Genomic DNA, 20,837 nt, shown 5'->3' with positions numbered 1-20,837 from the left:
ATTAAAGCTGTATTTAAGTTCACCTTTTGTTTCCATGAGTCTGCATTTTGGGTCCTTTTCCTGCCTGCACACAGCCGTTTCATAACAATTATATAGACAGACTAAAGAGAAAGCAGCAGCAAGACCCACCACAGAATATAACAGGTATTTCTGACAGTCAACTGCATTATTTACAGTGCATGTGGACAGTAAGTATTCATGTTACTTATTCCACACTGTGTCATGTTATGTACACCCTGTTTTCCCTGATCATCTGTCAGATGTTTCTACAACTTCATTGGAGTCCACCTGTGGTAAACTCAGTTGATTAAACCTGATCTGGAAAGATCACAAACTGTCCGAGACAAGATCGTATTAAGGCACAGATTTAGGGAAGGGTACAGAAAAATATCAAAAGCATTTAAAGTCCCCATGAGAAAAGTGGCCTTTGTCATCCAAAAATAGAAGAAGTTTGGAACCACCAGTACTCTCCCTAGAGCTGGCCATCTGGCCAATCTGAGCGATCAGGGTAGAATGGCCTTAGAGATGACCAAGAACCCAATGGTCGCTCAAAATGACCGCAGAGCTCCAGGATTACTCTGTGGAGAGAGGAGGATCTTTCAGAAGGCCAAACATTTCTGCAGCACTCCATCAGTAAGGCCTATATGGTAGAGTGGCCAGATGGAAGCCACTCCTCAGTGAAAGGCACATGGCAGCCTGCCTGGAGTTTGACAAAAGACACCTCCAAGACAACGAGAAAATGCTCTCGTCTGTGAACCCCACTTTTCAGTTATTTATTTGTAAAAAATGTTTGGAATCATGTCTGATTTTCGTTCCACTTCTCACGTGTACACCACTTTGTATTAGTCTTTCATGTGGAATTCCAATAAAATTGATTCATGTTTGTGGCTGTAATGTGACAAAATGTGGAAAAGTTCAAGGGGGCCGAATACTTCTGCAAGCCACTGTACATGTTATATTTTAGCTTTTTGTTTGTAATAATTTGCAAAATTACTCTGTAAAAAAGATAAAATGTGGAACATCTGAAGCACTGAATAATTTACACTAAAACTGTACAAGCAATACAAAAGAGCCAGGTGGAGTGGGGTTGCAAAGTGGCGTGCAGAAGCATACAGCAACTATAATGAGACTGAAACATCGTGAGGTTGACTTCGTAGACTGTCAGAACCACTACACCTGAGATTTAACATGAAGTAATGTTATTAATGTTTTTTTAAACCTACCAAACCATAAAATAAAAAAAAAGACTTGATAGAAGACAAATCAATCCTGCTATTACAGGCTGATTTGTACTCAGTGAGTGGAGCAATTTCATTGTGTGATGTAGCAACAGTGACTTTGTTTCCAACATAGTGTCACATCAATGTGAAAAAAATCATCGTTGTTGATTTTTCGGGGGAAATTATTTTTGTGGTGTTTCATAAGACCACAAAAGATAAAAAATCCTCACTTGGTTCATCTATGAATATATTTTTGGTGTAAAGATGTTAGGTGGGAATAAAACCTGAAATCTAACAAAACCAATGTCGAATGACAAACATCACATCTTTTCACTCAAACAGGTTTTAGATGATGGTAATAATATTCATTTTTCACCTGAGCTCATGAGCAGCACCGCCTGCATCAGTGCCACCTCCGAGTCGTCCAGATTAAATTGTGCTAGACTCTTGCCCAGATCAAAGATGGCGTCCGACACCACGCCCAGCCCGCCGTTCTTCAGCTGCTCGCGTTTCACGGCCATCTCGCCGTTTAGAGTAAGAGTCTCGCTGTCGGGATCGTAGCGCACAGCAGCACGCAGCGACATGATCTCCATGCAGCAGCCTTTCAGCAAGATGATCTGGTCCTCACAAGGCAGCTGGGAAACAAGGTTTGAGCTCGTCAGGAAACGAGACAATGCTGAACTTCAACCAGAAAAATCTGCCCTGGAAGTCAACAGTTGTGTTTGTTTTCTAAACTAGTAACACATTAATGATATAATAGTAACTAAAAGCTAGCTAGCAACATTAAGCAATTTGAAAAAATAAAGTTACACCAACTGCAATGATCTTTTCTGTATTTATTTACACTGACACAGTGTCCCGACTCTTTCACAGTTGTGGTTGTATTTCTCAATAACTGAAAATAACAAACTGAAACACACAGTGAAATGGATTAGGACTGCTTTTCCTCCACCCTATCATATGAGGGAAAGGGTTATTATATTCTATTCACAACAAGTCCTTTGCCAGGTTTTATGTAACCAGGAAGCCCCTACAATATACATGATGAGTGCACTCAGTTAGGTGGGAAGACATGCGATGGCACTTGCTCACAGATTGTTTGCACAGAGAGCAAAGCAATATCAGTAAGTGGTGAGTCACCACTTAATACAGAGAGAGAGAGGGAGACGGGGGTGGGGGTGTGGGGTGGATTAATCGGTGTAATCCCAGCTGACAAGCAGCAGGACAAAAGCTTCAGATGGAGGAAGTTCCCAATCAAAAGACCCAGCTTAGGTTAACGAGCTTGTTAGTGTTTTAACAGAGCGCTACGCTCACAGCCTGCCTTTAAACATTACTACAGTGAAACCAGAGTATGCACACGTGTAGTTTAGATAACAATCTTATATCTTAAATCATTTATAGCTGTCTAAATCCAAAGTGGAAATCAGAATTTAAAGAAATGACGATAAAAAAACTCACAGTGTTAATTTCAGTAAAAGTGGAAGCTCGAGAGAGCGACACATTTTTAAAGCCGCTGGATTGAATTCTTGTCTTTGAAGTAGACGGGCTATATTTAGGTACTGTGTGAGCTGACATTTTGGGGAAAGACATAAAAGACTGAAATGGGGGTTTGGAAACCTTTCCTGGGGCACTGAGTAAGAAATCAGACTGCTGCTGATGTTTCTCTTAAAATTTGTCTCTCACTGAATGCAGCATAAACTTAAACAATACTACTGCAGATTTTTAGAAGCCTCTTCAATTGAATGTTGCAGATTATTCACTGAGGTTCTTTAATCTGTACTGCTAACTGACATGACTTTACTGTTAAGAGTAATTTCTGTTGATGACAGCTGGGGTCACCCATAAGTTCACGATATCCAAGCCAGAAGGCAACACACTGGGTCAGCTGAAGGAAAGTTAAGTTGAAGGGTTGCCATTGTGACACACTGGAGGAGATCCAGCACATAATGCAAAGGCACAACTGCAAGGGGGGACAGAACGGGACTTCCAGGCAGTGATCTAAAAATAGCAGCAGAACTGGAAGCAGTCCAGAGCTGCACGAGAACATGACCTTCAAGGTAAAATGATTTTGATGGCAGGTAACTGTTTGATGGCACAGGTTGCCTGGTGGGAAGCGACCTGTCGGCAAACAAGCACAAACACGTTGCAGTCAATCTGAGCCAGGCTGTGCTGATGACTGCAACTCGTCTGCATCTCTTTTCAATAAGAGATTTGAGTCAGCTGGTTGTATTCTGCTTATATTCCTATATAAAAGCAATACTGCCAGGAGTCTATGTGATTTACTGTTAAATTGAAGTCTTGCAGCAACTATGTCACAATTTAAAGAGAAATATCTGATTTTCTCTTTGATGAAGTTCTGTCTGGACTGGAATGTACGCCGTTAATGTGAAATTCTGTGTAATTTAAACTTTTGTCTATATAAACGGCAACAGTTCTGCGATTATCCCACCTCTGTCATCACGAGCAGATTGCATGCTAACTTAATCCTGTTCAACTGCAAACTGATAGCAGACGAAATCCATCTTACAGCTAATGTTTCATATTAAAGATATCCACATAAAAAGCAGATTTGTTTTATTGTACTATAAATCTAGTCCTGTGTAAGCAGGATGTGGGGAAAAGTAAGAGTCTGTCTGAAATACGCACACAGCAACCAAGACAGAGGATCCTGACTTGTGAAGTTATCACTGAATAAAAGGCGTGAGTGATCGGAAAGTTGGAAAGCGGCGTGATGTGCAAGCAGAACCAAAGACTGAAGATAAATATGAAACAAAGAGTGATGTAAAGCCCCACGCATACCACATACCTCTGAAAACATGGGCAGTTTTTTGGCAAAGTCGACGACGCGAGTGATGGCAGGGGTCATTATCTTGGTGAACTCACTGAAGGCTTCCAGATCCACCTTATCTCCGTCTGAAGTGGGCACCATAGGACCCTGGCCAATATCATCGGGCTGGAAAGGAAAAATTTTTCATATTGTGAAACTTTTAAATATCACAAGGAATATCTGCTGAATGAGACGCTTAACGCCCGGCCTGTGGGTTGACTTTGATTCTCTGTGCAGTCAAAAGCGGCCCCAAACAGAGGAGGCGTATTAAAGAAGCTCAAGGAAAAATGGAGTCGGTTTAGGAGATTACAGCTTTAGAAGAACACGATGTAATATAAATGTAAATGCAGCATATACGATGTTACGTTATGATGTTACAAAACGGAAACAAATATTTAAAACTGCATGTTTATTTCTGGGCTTTGATGCCAACTGTTCAGCGGTGTGTGCAAGATGCAAATCACATCACAGTCGTTGCATTGTTTTAGTTTAAGCACATGAATGTTCACTCTTTTGTAATATGAGCACAATGCCTAAGAAATTATTTCCAGTTGCTGGCGATCCAAAGCATGAGCTGTGATTTGTGTCCTCCTCCTTATGTATAGTTCGGTCTTTACCTTTCAACATAAAGTGCTCTGAGGCAACACTACATAAATAAAAGTGAGCTGAATCGAACTGTAACCTTGGCCTGTTAAAAACTTTAAAGCTGTCTTTACCTTCATGGAACCGTTGCCTGGTAACAAACATCTGACCTTTGCGTCAAGGTAACCTTGGGAGGTTTAAAGCACGTGCGCCCGCACGTTACAGTGATCACACGGGACGCCACAGAGCAAGCTGGCCATGATGAAAAGGAGAGCTCTCAAAACGGCTTCTTTTGAAATGAAGAGAAGTCGCCTTCTTTCATGTTGAAGCTTGATATCTGAAGTGGAACTGACTTTCAAGGCGCTGTTGAATTGTGGAATAACGAGCTACATGAAAGAAGGAAGGAGCTGTTGTGAGGACCAAACAGCAGCCCGATTCAAATGCCCAGATCTGTGTTGTGTAATGTTTTTGCAGTTTCTGCTGCGTTTTCATAATCTAAGATGATGCTTTATACTTTTTCCATCTCTGTTGCTGTATAATTTAAATTTTTGCTTTCTATAAACTTCATATTTGTTATCTCTAAAGCACCCTTGGGTGTGCAGGCAGCCATTCTTGGACCGTCTGGAAGTTTTTTTCCTGCACAGGATCCTTCTTGGTCACACTGGATAGATCTGTGTGTAATAAATACATTTCTGCATGACGCAAAAGAGCGACTGTTGGCAATTAAGGTGCAAACGGCACCCCGGTTTCCTCCACGGGCTGTGTGCCACAGCCACAGCTGACACAGCGTGATGTAAAACTCTGCAAAGAGCCATCTCTGAACTGAACATGACACTGTTATTGACTTTCATGTGAAACATTTCTGTTCTAGTTTATGCAACAGTGCTCAGCCTGAAGGCGATGTCCACTCAACTAAAAGCCTACCAGGAATTTGCGCTTCTGTTTCCAGCTGGAGCCCTGGGCGTTGGTGTGCCGGTGGGCTTCGGTCACCATCCTGATCAGCTCCCACTCTGCGGTGTCTGGCTCTGGCCTCGTCTGTAGCATCCGCATCATTTCCTCTTTCTTCCTCTTCTCGCGGTTCTCCTCGATCAGACGGCGCTTGGCCACGCGCTTTGAGTCATCCAACACCACTATCAGACAGGGGCAGGAAGGACACAGTAACATGGAATTGTTCTTTTCTCTGTGGGAGATGAGTCTTTGTGGAAAGCCTACCAGTTTAGTCAAAAATAGGCACAGTGAACATGCATTATTGTACCGAGAAGCTCTGATATATTTGTCTACAGCTGAGCTGGAAACCTTTTCAATGCAGCAGCTGTTGATCGTAGGTTTTACACTGAAAGGACTTGGCTAATAGACTAATTATGCATTACGCCTGGATGACTCTTTCACCGAGTGCCTATAATCACAGCTCTCTTCCAACATGAGTACTCTGTGCACATTCAGTGTCAGTAATAATCAATCCCGTCCTGTAAGGACACGGGCTAAATCAGTTTTAGCAAATGTGTTCAGAATAATCACAAAGAGATGTTACTTCTGTTACATAACACTTTGTAGTAAAATCCTATATACGCTGCTGGATAAAGGCACAAACAGCTTGCATACAAGGTTGCACAGATGATATCCTGGTTACGCACTCAGTGCTAATAAAAGCACCTACTTTTGTGTACACTGCCATCCTCGTGTTTGCAAGGAGCTCTGGTGACACTGAGTGCGTTTATCAGACCTGACTCAAGTCTCCTCCTCTGCTAATCCACTGCAGTAAATAGCTTATAAATTTAAAGCACTACTGCTGCTAAAGCAAATACTAAAACAAACATAAAGAAGTCAAGATGCTACAAATATTCTGAATGTGTGTGTGTGAGGTTTTTTTTTAAAAAACATCCTGGGAAAAACAAACCTTTCCCTAGATCCACACAAGCAGATGCACTTGCAAAGATGCTGATGAGCATGTGAGTGTGTTCCCCATTATTCATTGCTCTAACTAGTTAGACTGCAACCTTGTGCAGAAATCTGTGTGAACACCCAGTAACACGTTTTTGCAAATTTTCAAAGGGTGTACTGTTCATCTCAAATTAGAGTCCAGTCCAAAGTTTTTATGCGAGAACAAAAGACTCAGGCTACCCACGCATGCACGGGTTTCACGCTTCGATGCTCTTGCCTCTCACTTACTTTGAATGGAGCTGTGGATCCATGGTTCTGTTTTTGTGATGAATATTTCCCTCTCTATCGAGAGAGTGTTTGAGGATAAGGATGACTGATCGTTGTAGTTGTATGCGAACAACACTAGATGCCGATAGCTAGCTTAGCTCATGCTAATCAAAGCTCCGTTAGCTTGTTTTATGAAGGATTTTTATAGATGCTTTGAAGATTATGCCAGCACAGCTTTAGGCATGGCTACTGCCAAACACTGTAACAATGTGCACTGCTCAAGTGAGCTAAAAAAGATAAAGCCAACACAAAAGTAACAAAAACTTCTGCATAGCTTCACTTCACATAAAAACTACACAGTGCATGATTTCTTTCTTCTTTTTTTGTTAAATCAATCCATCTGGACGCTGAGATTGGTGCAGTAATTTGACAGGTGTCCCCTTCTGCTAGGCTTCAAGCCTCTGAACTGCACCTCTGGAGCCTGTTTGTGCTCCTGCTGCCTTTCGGAACATTTTAATGGAATTAACAGAGAAACAGTTTTACTTACTGTGGGGTAACTGTAACACAGTGAACAGAGCATCTGATTTTTACGAGTAAAATTCTATTATTTTTATCAATGTATTACTCAGCACTGGTTAGCAGCTATCTGCACTTGTGTGTTGCACTTGTACATTTCATGAATGCCCGTAGCTAAGCACACTTGCAGGCATTATCAGATTAACGACTAATCACCTTCTCTTCTAAACAGGGTAACTTCTGGCTCTAAAAGTCCAACACGGCAGATAAAACTGAGAAGTTACATTCAACTAGCACCGTAACTGCCAGGCACAATCTATTTTACTTTTTTACTTCTATGTGAAATATTTGTTTTTACTAGACTAGTAAAAGTTGTAAGATTATTATTAGATATTATTTTTTTGTTTTACTTTTCTTTTGTGATTTCTAGTGTGAGTTACTTTCTCTGCACAGCACCTTCAATCTGCCTTTGTGTAAGAAGGCTGCTTTTTAAATAAATGAAACTCAGTGAACTAAAAATCATTACCTCTTCTCTAAAAACTATGACGAGCTTAAAAAACAAACAAAAAAACTCACAGTCCATGGCCATGCCCACAGAGATGCATTTCTTAAAGCGGCACAGCTGGCACTGGTTGCGCGTGATCTTGTCGATGATGCAGCAACCTTCATATTTACAGGAGTAGGACGGATGGAGGTTCTTCTGGATGGTCCGGCGGAAAAAACCCTGAGGAGAAGGAAAGGGGAACAGGTGTCTTCCTGTTAAAAGGGAGTTTTTCCTTCCCACTTTCACCAAAGTGCTTGCACATAGGGAGTCAGTATGATTGTTGGGTTTTTCTGTATGTATTATTGTAGTTTCTACCTTACGGTATAAAACGCCTTAAGGTGACTGTTGCTGTTATTGGGGCTATATAAATAAAAATGAATTGAACTGATGTCAAAATTAAATCCACCAATTAAATGTTCTTGTGTTCTGATTACAATAAAACAAGCTCATTAAATGAGTCACATCACAAGGCATGTTGGTGACTGTGAGCCAAGATCCTGCTTGCCAAAAATCGTGAAGTAATGAACTGATGGCATGACTGAACATCTCTCGCAAGCTTAACACGAGACGGTTTGATTGGAATAACACTGCAGACGTGGTTTACAAAGGCCTGGTTTGAAGCAAAAGTGGAAAGTGGAGCGAGGTAGGAAATGTTACTCTGTTATTTGAAAGTTAAGTGAATACGAAACAAGTGTTTCTGCCTGAGGAAACACACAAATTTAAATGTTTCTCTCCTGTGAATGTGTTATATTGAGAATAACTGCAGCCAGCTTTAGGGGCTGCTGTCAGGCTGCCAGTCGTTAGATACTAGATCTGTTCTCAGCACCTCTGTGCCTGCCATCAAGGAGTCTGCTGGCAACTCACTCATGTACAGTATGGCACATATGTCTGTATTTGAAACAGGAGATTGATGTTTCCTTTACTGATTTTTTCCCTGAATGTCAAACTGCCAAACAGCTGGATTCTAAACATCATAAAAGGCTGTTTATTTTTTCTTTTTCAAATCAAAAGGGACAAATAAAGATGCTATCAGACGTGTCAGACATGAGGAAGGAACCAATCTTCTCCACTGTTTGGCTGAGCTGTGTAAAACTGTAGGGTACATTGGTATGAGATGGACTTTTTACTGTTGTTATGTGCTGAGAAACTCCATTTTTTAAAGAACATTTAGAGTATTTAAGGTGGAACTGTTAATTTCCTGTGCATGAATCATTGTCAACTTTACATCGTTCTTATACTATCAAAGAGCCGGCTGCTTTGAGTGAATGTGAAACTGCACTTATTTTTCTAAACACATGTCAGATTGCTCATCTGCTCATTGTGGAATGGGTTTATAAATGTGAGCGTTTTCAAAAAGCACTTGTTTACATTAGAAGAAAACTTGGCGTAGCTTATGAGGCAGTGGTGTTACCGGTCCATTCTACTTCACATCAAACTCAACTTTAATTGGTTTTATGAACTGAGACCAGTCTGACAGCACTGATGTGAACTGTAGTGACAGATTTTCAGTCAAACCCACCTACTGCGTATATTAGGACACCAAATGTGTTTTCATCTTGGGCTGCAATCAGTCCCAAACAAAGTCGTCATTCTTACTCATGCTGGGAGTACAACAACTGTGGTACCAAACAGACTATATAAAGAATAAAAGCCAGTGATTTCCTTTAAATAGTAAAAACTGAATATTTTTAAACCAGTCATGCTGCTCAGTCACATGAGGATCCTTAACAACCTAAATTGTGTAGGATGGATTGTGGCGTGACCAGAAAGCAACAAAGAGCCTATTGCTACTGAAATTGCACGAACACTTGTTAGCAGCTAACATGGTTCAAAGGTTGCATAATACTCAAATTATAGCAACACCGCAGGGGCGTTTGGGAGCTATGTAACTGCTGTAGGTTATGCTGAGAAAAAGCTCCTCTCCACTGCAGAGCATCTATTCAGCTCTCTGACTCGGAGCATAAATATTGTAGCTGCACAGAATGAGCTCATCTTCATCTACACAACAAGACAGCTCTGCATCAGTACGTGTGAAAGAAATAGTGTAAGATATTACTGAGGTGGATTAATACAAGGCATAAAGAATGAGACGGCCTGAACACACTAAAATCTGAGGTTGGAGAATGAATTGTAATGGTAGCTTTCAGCTCGACTCCTGATTGAACAAAAGACTCCTGAGGGAATTGGCTAACCTCATCAGAATAATTCAGTTAGCTGTGACTGACAATTGTTCTTTCTTACTGATCCTTCAGTGTTTTCCAAAGAACTAAATGCAATTTTTATATATAGAAATGGGTGGGAGTGGGGGCACATGCAAGTGAAAGGAAACATAATCAGGAGGAGTAATCGTAGCTGCCTCGTCAGGGAGCCGAAGGACTTTCGTCGTCTTGGGTTAAAAGCTGTAGTACTGTTTTCCTCTGCAGCTTCAATTAGCTTGGCGTAGGGACACGTGAACAATTTCTCCAACTGCTATAGATTTTGGTTTATGCAGACTGTCATGTTTACCCTACAGAGCCGGCGGCAGCCTATGAGGTTGAGTTGGAGTCTGTCCAAGACAAGAGACATCCTGGAGAAACAGCTGAATGTCATCACAACAGTGACGTAGTGAGTTACTGGTAGGACAACAGAAGACATGACGGGCTGGGGCTAGCTGGTTAACAGTGAAAGAACTTACAAATCACACTGTTCACTATCTGCAGAAATACTGAAATACAGCACAATAATACCAAAGTTTATGTTTATGTGTTTCGAACACTGAGCTTTTTCACATTTAACTATTCAGCGACCTGTAATACATGACAAACTAATATCTGCACCATTTTGATACAACTGAGAGATGTTATGTACCTTGCAGCCCTCACACGTGATGCAGCGGTAGTGGTACCCAGTCGCCTTGTCCCCACACACTACACACGGCTCGTCCTTCTCCAGGTAGCTGGGGATGTACCCTGGAACAGAGACGCTAAGAGCTATAGGAGAGGAAGAGGAGGTCGAAAAGAAAGATAGGATGGAATGAGAGATGGGTGAAGGAGTGCGAACAAGGCAGTACAAGCAAGATGGATGGTGAGGCGTGATGACGTAAGAGCAAGAGTTTGAGTGATAAAGGAGGATTGGGATGAATGGGGTCAGAGAGGGAGGAAGAGAAGAAGAGGAGTAGTGATGAAGAGGAGTGGAGAAGGAAAGGGGGGGCGAGGATGAGTGTTATCACAGGGGCCTCAATGAAAGACCTGCAAACACGGCCCCTACAGACTGTGATACAAGATGAAACATATGCACAGTTGCAAGAATAAGACAGTATACCAGTAACATGTCAGTTTTGAAGTCAGAAGCTTAAGCTTCATCTTAGTCACAATTACAGACAAAGCAACCTGATTATTGCCAAGACTTGCACATCAAGATGAGAGAGAGTTCAGTTCATCAATATTTCTTCTCATCACACAACAAGCTACATCTCAAAGGTCAGAATTCCGATTTGATCATTCCAAAACCCGAGTTTTCCTCTTTTTCAGCCATTCTGATATTTGTTCAGTTGTGTGCTTTAGGCTCAGGAGCTTCATTCTCCTATAATCTTATATGTTTTGACACAATTCTGAATTCCCAGATCCCTCAAAGACTGCAAGGATCCCGACCTTGAGGAAATCAACTCTAAGCCACGATGCCACTTCCACCACGCTTCACAGTGGGGATGATGTTTTGGTGCAGTACCTTTTCAGTGTCAGGCAAAAGTTCAGCTTTTGTCTCTTTACGTCGCATGTTTTTTCATGAACAAAGACTAAAGCTAAGTGTAGGGATTTCTGCAAACATTTTGCTCCAAACGTTGGGTTCTTTCCAATCTGCCAGGACTGCATGTTGTGTTCTCGGTGTCCTGAACTTTGCTCCATTTGTGGGCAGTTTGCCTACCCATGGACTGATGTACAGCCAAGTTTTGCTTTTGTAGCCTTTCCCAGCTTCATGCCTCTTTTAAGGTCCTCTAAAAGTTTTGAGGAATGATTGAGGAACAGTTCACACCAGCCAACCTTTTTTTAAAGATGATAAGACTGTCAGTAAACTGAGTTTTTATGGTTTTACTAATAGGGAGGGGGGCCCTCTATAACTGACAGCTCCTTAATAGGAACACCTCACTCCCAGGATCTTTTGGAGAAATCGCTCGTTTTTCCCCCCCTGCTTTTGTCTGTAAATGTGACTTAGACTTAAGGTCAAAGATTAAGAGGGGAAAGCCTGTTAATTAAATCCTTGTATAACAACCTTTTTCTTGCAACTTTAAGACAGGCAGTCTTTCCTGCAGACTCCGATATCATGCCAGCTTACAAGGTTTACACTCACATTCCCAGAATTCATGAAATATGCTTTTCATCTTCGCATTTCATTGACTAATTTATTTCTCTTCAGAAGTTTCCTTGAACTCTTTGATCCTCTGAAGTCACACAATATCAATATATGTAACAAACATAAGAATTCTAACCTCTAAGCTGTCATGTAGTTGCACAAGGACCACCAACCACCCAACGCACAGGTACAAACAATAACCCACATGTACAGAGGCTTCTGGAAATCACAAAAGTAAAGTCTGCTCCACAGGGAGCATACTTATTCAGTCAATCCTCTTGTACTACTGAAGCGAAGAAGAGAAAAAAGTAGATCCATTCTGATTCTGTAGAATTTCATGCGATAATGTATAATAAACATATAAAAGTGAACGAACAATGTTGTTGCTGAGTTAAGTTGTTTTACAGATAGTCGTTTGCATCTTCATCACAGACATGATTTGCGGGGATCTCAGGAAAAATGCATATTTCCTGACAGTGATGCACCAAAAATTCCTTGTGACCGTTGTGGTCGTTAGTAGACTAACACACTCAACTATGGTTTCTTCGGAAAATGTTAATTTGTCTGAAACCACACGGAACTACTGTGAAAAGTGTCACCCATACGATTAGCCATCAAGTAAAAGTTGCATCTTTTGAATCGCACTGGTTCCAGCAGTAAGGCTCACCTTTTATTAAACGTGAACGTTCCAGTTTTAGTGTGTAGGAAGAGCCCAATTAAAGACATGACTAGTTTCAAAGACTTAAGTGATTTTGCAATTTCAATACAAACAATTCATAATCCAGATTTTTAATTAAGCACCCCTACACCACAAGCGAACACTATGGAAAACACTACATTAATTTGGCTCGATGATATCAGAGGCTAGCATATTAAATCAGGAAAAAACCAAAAACCAAAAACCAATTACAACGTTTACAGGTAGAAATAAATGCTGATTCTGTTTATTTATCCATAACATGAATAATGAATACTGCATACATCTATTTGAATTGTTTGGATAATAATGATGGATCTTTTGATTTTTTTCTGCTTTAATCCATTAAAGATTAGTCCTGAACATTCATAGTCCTGTTTAACCAATCCCCCTTGGTTAGCTAATTTGTGTTCAACAAGGCCTCTGAGGGAAACTATTCCCTGTCACCATTGTATGATCATATTCCTGACAATAAGGACACCACTCAAAACCCAGGGGAGCTGCCGAGTCACGGATTTAAACCAATCACTGGCCAAATCCAGCAGTACATCAAAAGACATCGTCTTAGAGCAAATACGCTTTGAATTGTGTTCACTTCCATGTGGGGGGTGACACAAACAACAAGACTGAGGCAGAGATAATAAAGTTAGTTACCGGACATGCTCTTCACTGAGCACTGGCTGTTCTTTCTCTTTCTTTTCGGCACATCTGGCCACCTGGGAGGGTGGAGGAGAAGAGGGTGGAAGGAAAAAAAGACAGAAGTGATTAAAAAAAGATAACATTATAACAATTTCAGGAAAAAAACATTTCATTACTAAGATTTCTTTTTCTAATCCTGATAAGGCAAAGACAGATTTCTGTTTAAATTTTTTGATTAACTACAGTAATAAAAAAAATGCCCACCATAATTTTCCAGCTAAAATAAGACATAAGATAACACTGCTAGAAAAACTGGTAGAAAAACATGGAAACTATGCTGCATTTTAGATATTTAAAGGAATCCTCTTCATGAAAATGTTGGTCTGCATTCACAGCACAGACTTACATTTTACATTTGGTTTGTTGGGTAACCAGCCTGACACTTGACATTAAATAAGAGCTGTTAGCTTGTCATGAAAATGTTTTTAATTTCTAAGATCTTTCAAGATCTCAGTGTCTCCTTGTCTTGCTTGCTTTGCAATATGTTCAACTTGTGGACCCAAAATGAGTTCCTGTAATAAATTTGCTAAAGTCATGGTTTGAGCGTGGTGCTAATTAGCAATCCAAACCACCACATTATGCATGGTAACCAAAACCAGCATAATCCAGTCTCTTCAATCACCACTTTAGGCTGCTCTATGATTACAGAAGAAACAGGTTGGTATATTTGAATCTTGTTATTTCGCTACACTATTGAGGTTGTTTGGCAAATAGACTTTGTTTTGAGCCTGTTTCTTTTTTGCTGCTAGACAAAATTATTACCTTGTTTAACCTTACTTGATGCACTATGCTACCCAAGCTAGCTTGAGTAGTGTTAGTCGATAACGGCACAGCTCAAAAACTCGACCATACATGGTAATGACCGGTTTAAAAACAAACAAATAAAACAATAAGATAAGAACAGAATAGTCTACAAATTATCGAGTGTTGTTGTGTCATTTATGTTGGTCTCTAATGTCAGTTTGTACTGTTAGCATTCTTCACATGTTAGCATACTATGAATGGCTGGATGGATAGGTGGACAAATGAACTGCTAGGCAACAAAGTTTAACCTAAACACTTTTTGGGGGATTACTGACAAACTCTGGTCACTGATTCAAAACTGAATCATACCAATGCTTCCCATGCATGGACATGAAGGCTACTCCACTCTGTCCTCCACACTTAAAGACTGCACATACACAATTCATCCCCACCTTCTGTCTCATTCTATAATTCTGTATCCCTCTCTTTTATCACGCTCACAGGACACATTCTGTTATTTGCTCCTAGCAGCAGATTTGGATTACCACACTCTCTCCACCCCCCCCATTTTTTTCCCTATCTATCCACATGTCTGGCTGTTTGCCCCACACCCCTCCCATTCCCATTTTCTCTGTGTCTCTTTAAAAACTCTGTCTCTCTCTCCAAACCACCGCCACTTTGTCGACTCACAGTTACTGCTATATTCCCTCGATCCTCCCAGTGATTTCTGTCTTTCCCTCCGCTCCACCTCTTTCCTCTCCACTCTTCTCCTCCCTCAACTTCCATCAACACTATTAGGTAACACCACCGTCGTCCCTCCTTCCCCCTGCTCACTGGCTGTCAAATCCACTTTGCTCTTCCAACATAAAAAAAAAGGAAGAAAAAAAAATCCTCTGACGTCTCTTTCTCAGTTCTTGCTGCTCTTCACGGTCCATGAAACATATTATCTTTAATGCAGTGCACATGGTGAGGCAGTAACATGGTGGGAAACTGTCTGCTCTGGTAGTTGATCAATGTAAACTGAACTGGAGTTTATGTCAGTGTTCACAGCTCTTGTATGCATTTTCTACAATGTGGGAATAACTCAAATGTGCACAATGGTGAGGTTTGGAAAAATTTCCCGAGAATGACTTTGCGCTACTTGAATTCCAATTTATACAACTTAAAAAATGACAATCTACAGGGTAGAGGAAGTTTACGTCTTTTGAAAACTGCAATCATAAAGCTGTAACCATTTATTCCTGACTGCTATGGGGGAAGCAGAACAGAACAGGCTGAAGAAATCCAGCCCTCAGTGGTCCCCATGGTGGTTATAGAGAAGAAGGGTAAACAATTAACAGTTTTGTAATTATACATATATATTTTTTTAGCAAGTAAGAGAAGAAGAAGTTGTAAATATCAGGGCCAACGGTAGCTAGCTAACAGCTGTTATAGGTGTTGAGGTGTCTGCCATTTATCAATGAGAAAAAAGCCAGGTATGTTGTGAACCTCAATAAGCTGTAAAAGGTGACAGCTAGAGCAAACAATCAGTCATATATAGAAATTATCATTTAGTGCGCAAATCTTTGCGTTTGATTTCAGACAACAAGAGCAGAGAATTCCTTGTATTTGTAAACTTGTGTTTTTGATGCTGTTTAATGATAGTATGTAAGCATGTTGTGATACCAGAAATTCAGTAGCCAGTACCAATAACATTCTTAATATTTACTTTCATACCAAACCAATGTGTCCTTAAACATAAACCCTTTAATGAGTTTGTTTTAAATGCCTGACAGGGCGGTAGCAGGATGTTCATTTGAAACAGGAACATTTGTTTTGTTGACAGACAATAAAACGGTAACACGCATTTTTGGATAATTTTAGGATAAAAAGGAATGCACAGATTATTTTACATATTGTTGGACGTTGAGCTGAAACTCAGTCAGCTTGAGTTCTTACAATGGATCTCTTGCAGATGCGTAAATAAACTGAAAGTTAGCCTTAATTGCTCTGAAAAGCAGGGCAGCATCTTTTGCATATTGCCTTTTGCAAATCAAATATCACCATACCCAACTTAGACTGCCATTCTTATGAACGAGCTGGGGCAGAGATACCGCGACAGCTGGACTAGCCCATCTTCCAATAACAGAAGTTTTTACTGTTTCTTCTTCCCTGGCTTTTGGTCTGGAAAGGTATTGTAATGATCTGTTCTTGTGACATCCCTGATGGGCTTGTTTTAAACAATTACCATCTTCGTTAGAATTCAAACGCTATAACTACATAATTAATTAATTGATAGCTTTGTGAGTTAGTTGAACAAGCAGTCTTAGGCTGATTTGTTAATGTTACTACTCTTGTAACAAGCTACTTGGCATGCATGCTAATGCAGCTTTAAATAGAACCTTTGCCTTAATGAGATTCCCTTTGACAAAGAAATAAATAGCAACTATCCAAAGTGCATTTCTGTTAAAATATAACATACATTTTGTGATACATGAAACAATTATGTGGTTGCAAAGACAGACACAGGAGCTGGTCTAGAGCTCTGTCCTGGGGGCATCAGTTGAATGATCTGGATGTGGTACATGCACTCACAACAGATTTATTGTTAAGCTAGCAAGGCTTACAGAATCACTAACATCCATGAACAACTGATAGCACTTCCAACAAAACAACAAAAAAGAAATAAAGACACATCTACAATCAGCTGACTACGAGGCTATAGATCTTCTTACTGCACTGAAAGAACTGTATTCATGTTGTTTCCCTAAATAAATCATTTTAAACAACATGACAGCAATAAATTTGTTGCAAAAGAATCGTGTTGATAAGACGATGATTTGAGGCTTTCTTTGAGGATTTCACACATTTCATCAGATGAAAGTAAATTAATGCAATCATCCCCTGGAAATCCAATTTCTGAACTACTGTTATGAACTCGTGACTAATAAACTGGTTTACAGATAGAGAAGACCATAAACAGAACTAGATGCTATCCCTCAACACACACAGACATCTCATACTTCATCTGTTATGAGCATGTGGCAGGGAGCACAGATGCCAGCAGAGCTCACACCCACTTTCAACATACATGCACGCAATCGCAGAGAAATGCAATCCTGCAATCACACCAACCTGTTGATGCAGTACGGCTGTAAGATATGCATGTTGCTCCTTTTGAAGGAATATCAGCAGGAGATAATGCAGCCCAGCAGCACTGTCTGCTGATCCAGCCTCCCAGGAAGTTACTGCACGTGTCCCACTCAGCCTGGTTCACATGAACACAAGCTGTGTTTGCAGACCTCAAATCCCCGACTATCAGCCTCCCACTGAACTCAGCAATGAGTTGATCCCAGACAAATGCAGAAGAACTGAGCTTGAGTTGCTGCAATCAACTGAAACAGACTTCACTAGTAGCTCTGTGCCTCAGACTGGCTGCTGGGAGGAACGGCCACTCTGTTTATTTCCCTCCCGCCACCCGCCCCTCTCCCTCCCTCTTGCTCTCCCTTCTTTCTAGTTGCTCTTGTCCAGCCTCCCCTCCCTCCCTCCATGTCTGCACGGCATGGTGTAGTTCCTCCCCCCTAAGTGTCATGCTCTCTGTCATCACAACACAACTCGTCATGCCCAGGTTTACCTTGTACAACCTCTCTCTGTCTCTTTAACTTCCTGTCCTTGCTTTATTATACACGTTACGTGTTTCTTCAGCGAGCAGCCCGACTTTCCCTCTTCTCCCTCTCCGGCTCTGGCACCTGTCGTTACTGCTGATATTTTTACATTTGACTCCTGTCACTTTTCTGGTGCATGACCTCTTTGCTAGCATCCTTCTACTTTGCCCTTTTTATTTTGTTCCCCAAGAGGAAAAAAAAAAACTGTTGCCTCTCTGGATCCAAACTCACTTAAGCTTTAATGCTAACTTGATTACATAACAGCAGTCTGATGCAGTCTCCCTAGTAGAGCCAAGCGAAGTCTTATGAGGACACAGAGATGCTAGATATCTCATCAATTGAATTAGACTTGTCTGTGATCTCTTTTTGCTCCATGTGAAATCATAAGTTGTAGCTGGTTCAAATTTACCCCGAAGAGTTTAGCTGAATGATCCCAAACAGGGTTCATCTGAGGCATAAGAGCCAAACAACAAGCTCCACAACAAACCATAAATACAGAGGTAACGCTTTCATTTGCTCATTATTTCTTCTTGCTGTTTTCCCAGTTTCACTTCCAGCAGCTTTAACATTAAAGGCCGACCATGAAAGGGAATGACTTATAAACTGACTTTGCCTTTCCAACTGATGGATTGGTTTGACTTTAGAGATGCAGAACTATAACTGACAGCATGCAAATGTATTTGTCAAACTTTTATTTAAATGAATATTCTGTTTATGTTCAAAATAAAATATTGTCATTTAATATCTTGCATTTTCATACAGGACCTTCTGACTCCACAGGTTACTGTAGAGTTACTGTACGTCCCACTTTAACCAATATCCACGACTCTGTCATTCTCAAAAACGCAAACTGCTTACATAATAATGACATGACTTTATTTGTTGTTCAGGTTTTTTCTTCTTCTTCTTCTTCTTCTTCGAATTATGAACATAAAAACGTACCATCAGACTCCAAACCACCATGCAGTTCCATCTGGAAACCATCTGATTGGCAATGGCTTCATTTTTCACCACAACAATGATCCCAAACACACTTTCAATGCAGTAAAAGCACACCTGGATAGTGCTCCAGTGGTGTGTTTTTTTGCCCTCCATAGAGCCTGGAGTGCAACATTATTCAAGCAGTGTGGAATTACACTCTTGAGAAAGGACCACGAAGGTGGCCAACATCCAGAGAAGAGCTTTGAATGCCTTTCTAGAAGCCTGTCGAACTTTTCCTGAAGAGTACTCAAAGAAAGCTGCCTAAGAGAGTTCCTGCCACTGTAAATAATGATAAAGATGGCTTTTCTTTTGGCTTATACATGTTTCCATTTATGTTTGCTATTGTGGCAATAAATCACAGCACCTGTTTTTATATGAGAGTGCAAAATGTGCACTCCTAGCATGTCGTCCGCAGTAAAGGCTAAACATATTAGACACATCTACGACTGATCAGCTCTGGTGCCCTTTATTGACAGCAGCAGTTAAACTTTTAAAAAAAAGCAACTAAGCATGAAGGTTTTATATGAACCGATGTCAACATTTTGATAATGTGCACAACAGCTTGCTTTGACATTTTAGCGTGGCAAAATTTGGTAATTACCATTAAACAAAACAAATCAGTATTTGGCAAACGAGAATGCTGAAGTAATGATCGGTCCAGATAAAGAAGTCAGGGGACTACCAGAGTGATAACATTTATCCTGAGGGGATCATGTGTGTCTTCAATAAAATTTATTACGCTCTGCTTTAAGCTATTATTTTTCAAGACATTTCAGCTTCGCTGGTTTCACCAAAGGGAAATGTCAGGGAAATGCCAGCATCAAAGTGATAAGACTTAATATTCTGGAGAATGTAAATGCCAAAATTTCATGGCAATTCATCCAATAGTTGGAGAGAAGTATGACAGATCAGGGTAAAAGTGGTCGACTGACTTGTAGATCTATACAACCACATCACTAAAATTAAGAGGGAGATGTCCAACTCCAAGTGGAACTAATTATTTTTTCTTGATTTACTATAAAGTAAATGGTGATTCTGGGTATGACACAAGCAGAAACTTGTGGCCTGAAACATGAAGCCAATGGAGACAAAAACTGCATACCATCCACTGGCTAATAGAGTTCTTATAATGTTGAACTTTACACTGCTAAAAAGCATGTGCATACCCTAGTTTAGTTAGTGCTATAGCTAATTTCCAACTTTTCAAATACTGTACATGAGGTACAAGAAGTTCCACTGAACTACACGTTTCCATCACGTCTGCCGTGTTGGTGGTTTCTGGAGCAAATTTGAGAAAGAACATGTGAGGAAATGTTCGCTCACTTGCATGAATGAAATTCTAGTATTTTATATATATGTTGCTTAACAAGCACTATCAGATATGTGTGTTTTTGCCTTGCACACATGCAGCCTGTAGATGCATCTTGCTGGCCTGTAACTACAGTATGGTCAAGTTCCCTATAAATGCTGGCATTAATCTCAGTCATGCTGCAGTCTCCAAATCTTGTTTTTTCATTGAATGACTGTAGCTGTAAATAGACTGATGGACTGTTAAACGGACTAATACAACCACGGCCTGTATTCACAAAGCGTCCTTGTACTAAGATTAACTCCTCATGACGAAATTCTTAGAAAAGTCTTAGAATTATGACATTTGCTAGGAAGAGAGTTAAAACTAAATCCTGGTAAAATAAATAAACCAATCAACAAGGGTTATATCCAAAAAATGTTAGCCCTTAGGACAGCTGATGAGGTGAAAAACTGTTTCACGAAGCTTAAGACTTGTTAAAAAGACAAAACAACGGCAACATAATTGTAGTCCTGATGTAGCACACTGAAAGGACATCACTTTCTTTCTCTTGGTGAGCAAACAGAATATTTGCTTATTCGGTTTGCAAAATCCAATAAT

At 40.4% G+C, this 20,837-nt stretch overlaps 1 protein-coding gene across 6 annotated transcripts in view; it reads right to left on the bottom strand.

The window, feature by feature from the left end:
* Nucleotides 1–20,837, bottom strand: part of LOC100697873 (thyroid hormone receptor alpha) — a 115,913-nt gene that overhangs the window by 10,648 nt on the left and 84,428 nt on the right. For 2 of the 6 annotated variants that reach the window (XR_269127.4, XM_005468574.4), the window contains exons 5-10: nucleotides 13,515–13,576; nucleotides 10,685–10,806; nucleotides 7,870–8,017; nucleotides 5,554–5,759; nucleotides 4,027–4,173; nucleotides 1,597–1,855 (exon numbers count right to left, since the gene is read on the bottom strand). Coding sequence is in view for 5 of the 6 variants with exons in the window: in XM_005468574.4 (XP_005468631.1) it covers nucleotides 1,597–1,855; nucleotides 4,027–4,173; nucleotides 5,554–5,759; nucleotides 7,870–8,017; nucleotides 10,685–10,806; nucleotides 13,515–13,576 (944 nt within the window). In the remaining variant the exon portion in view is untranslated. Of the gene's footprint in view, nucleotides 1–1,596; nucleotides 1,856–4,026; nucleotides 4,174–5,553; nucleotides 5,760–7,869; nucleotides 8,018–10,684; nucleotides 10,807–13,514; nucleotides 13,577–14,321; nucleotides 14,344–17,417; nucleotides 17,732–20,837 lie in introns of those variants that run through there. The other 4 variants (XM_013272087.3, XM_005468576.3, XM_013272088.3 and 1 more) reach the window with 4 other exon arrangements.

The sequence above is a fragment of the Oreochromis niloticus genome, linkage group LG4 (assembly GCF_001858045.2).
Source record: "Oreochromis niloticus isolate F11D_XX linkage group LG4, O_niloticus_UMD_NMBU, whole genome shotgun sequence".
Classification (NCBI taxonomy): Eukaryota; Metazoa; Chordata; class Actinopteri; order Cichliformes; family Cichlidae; genus Oreochromis; species Oreochromis niloticus.
Note: the sequence above shows the minus strand (reverse complement) of the source record. Positions and strands in the feature narration are given on the sequence as shown.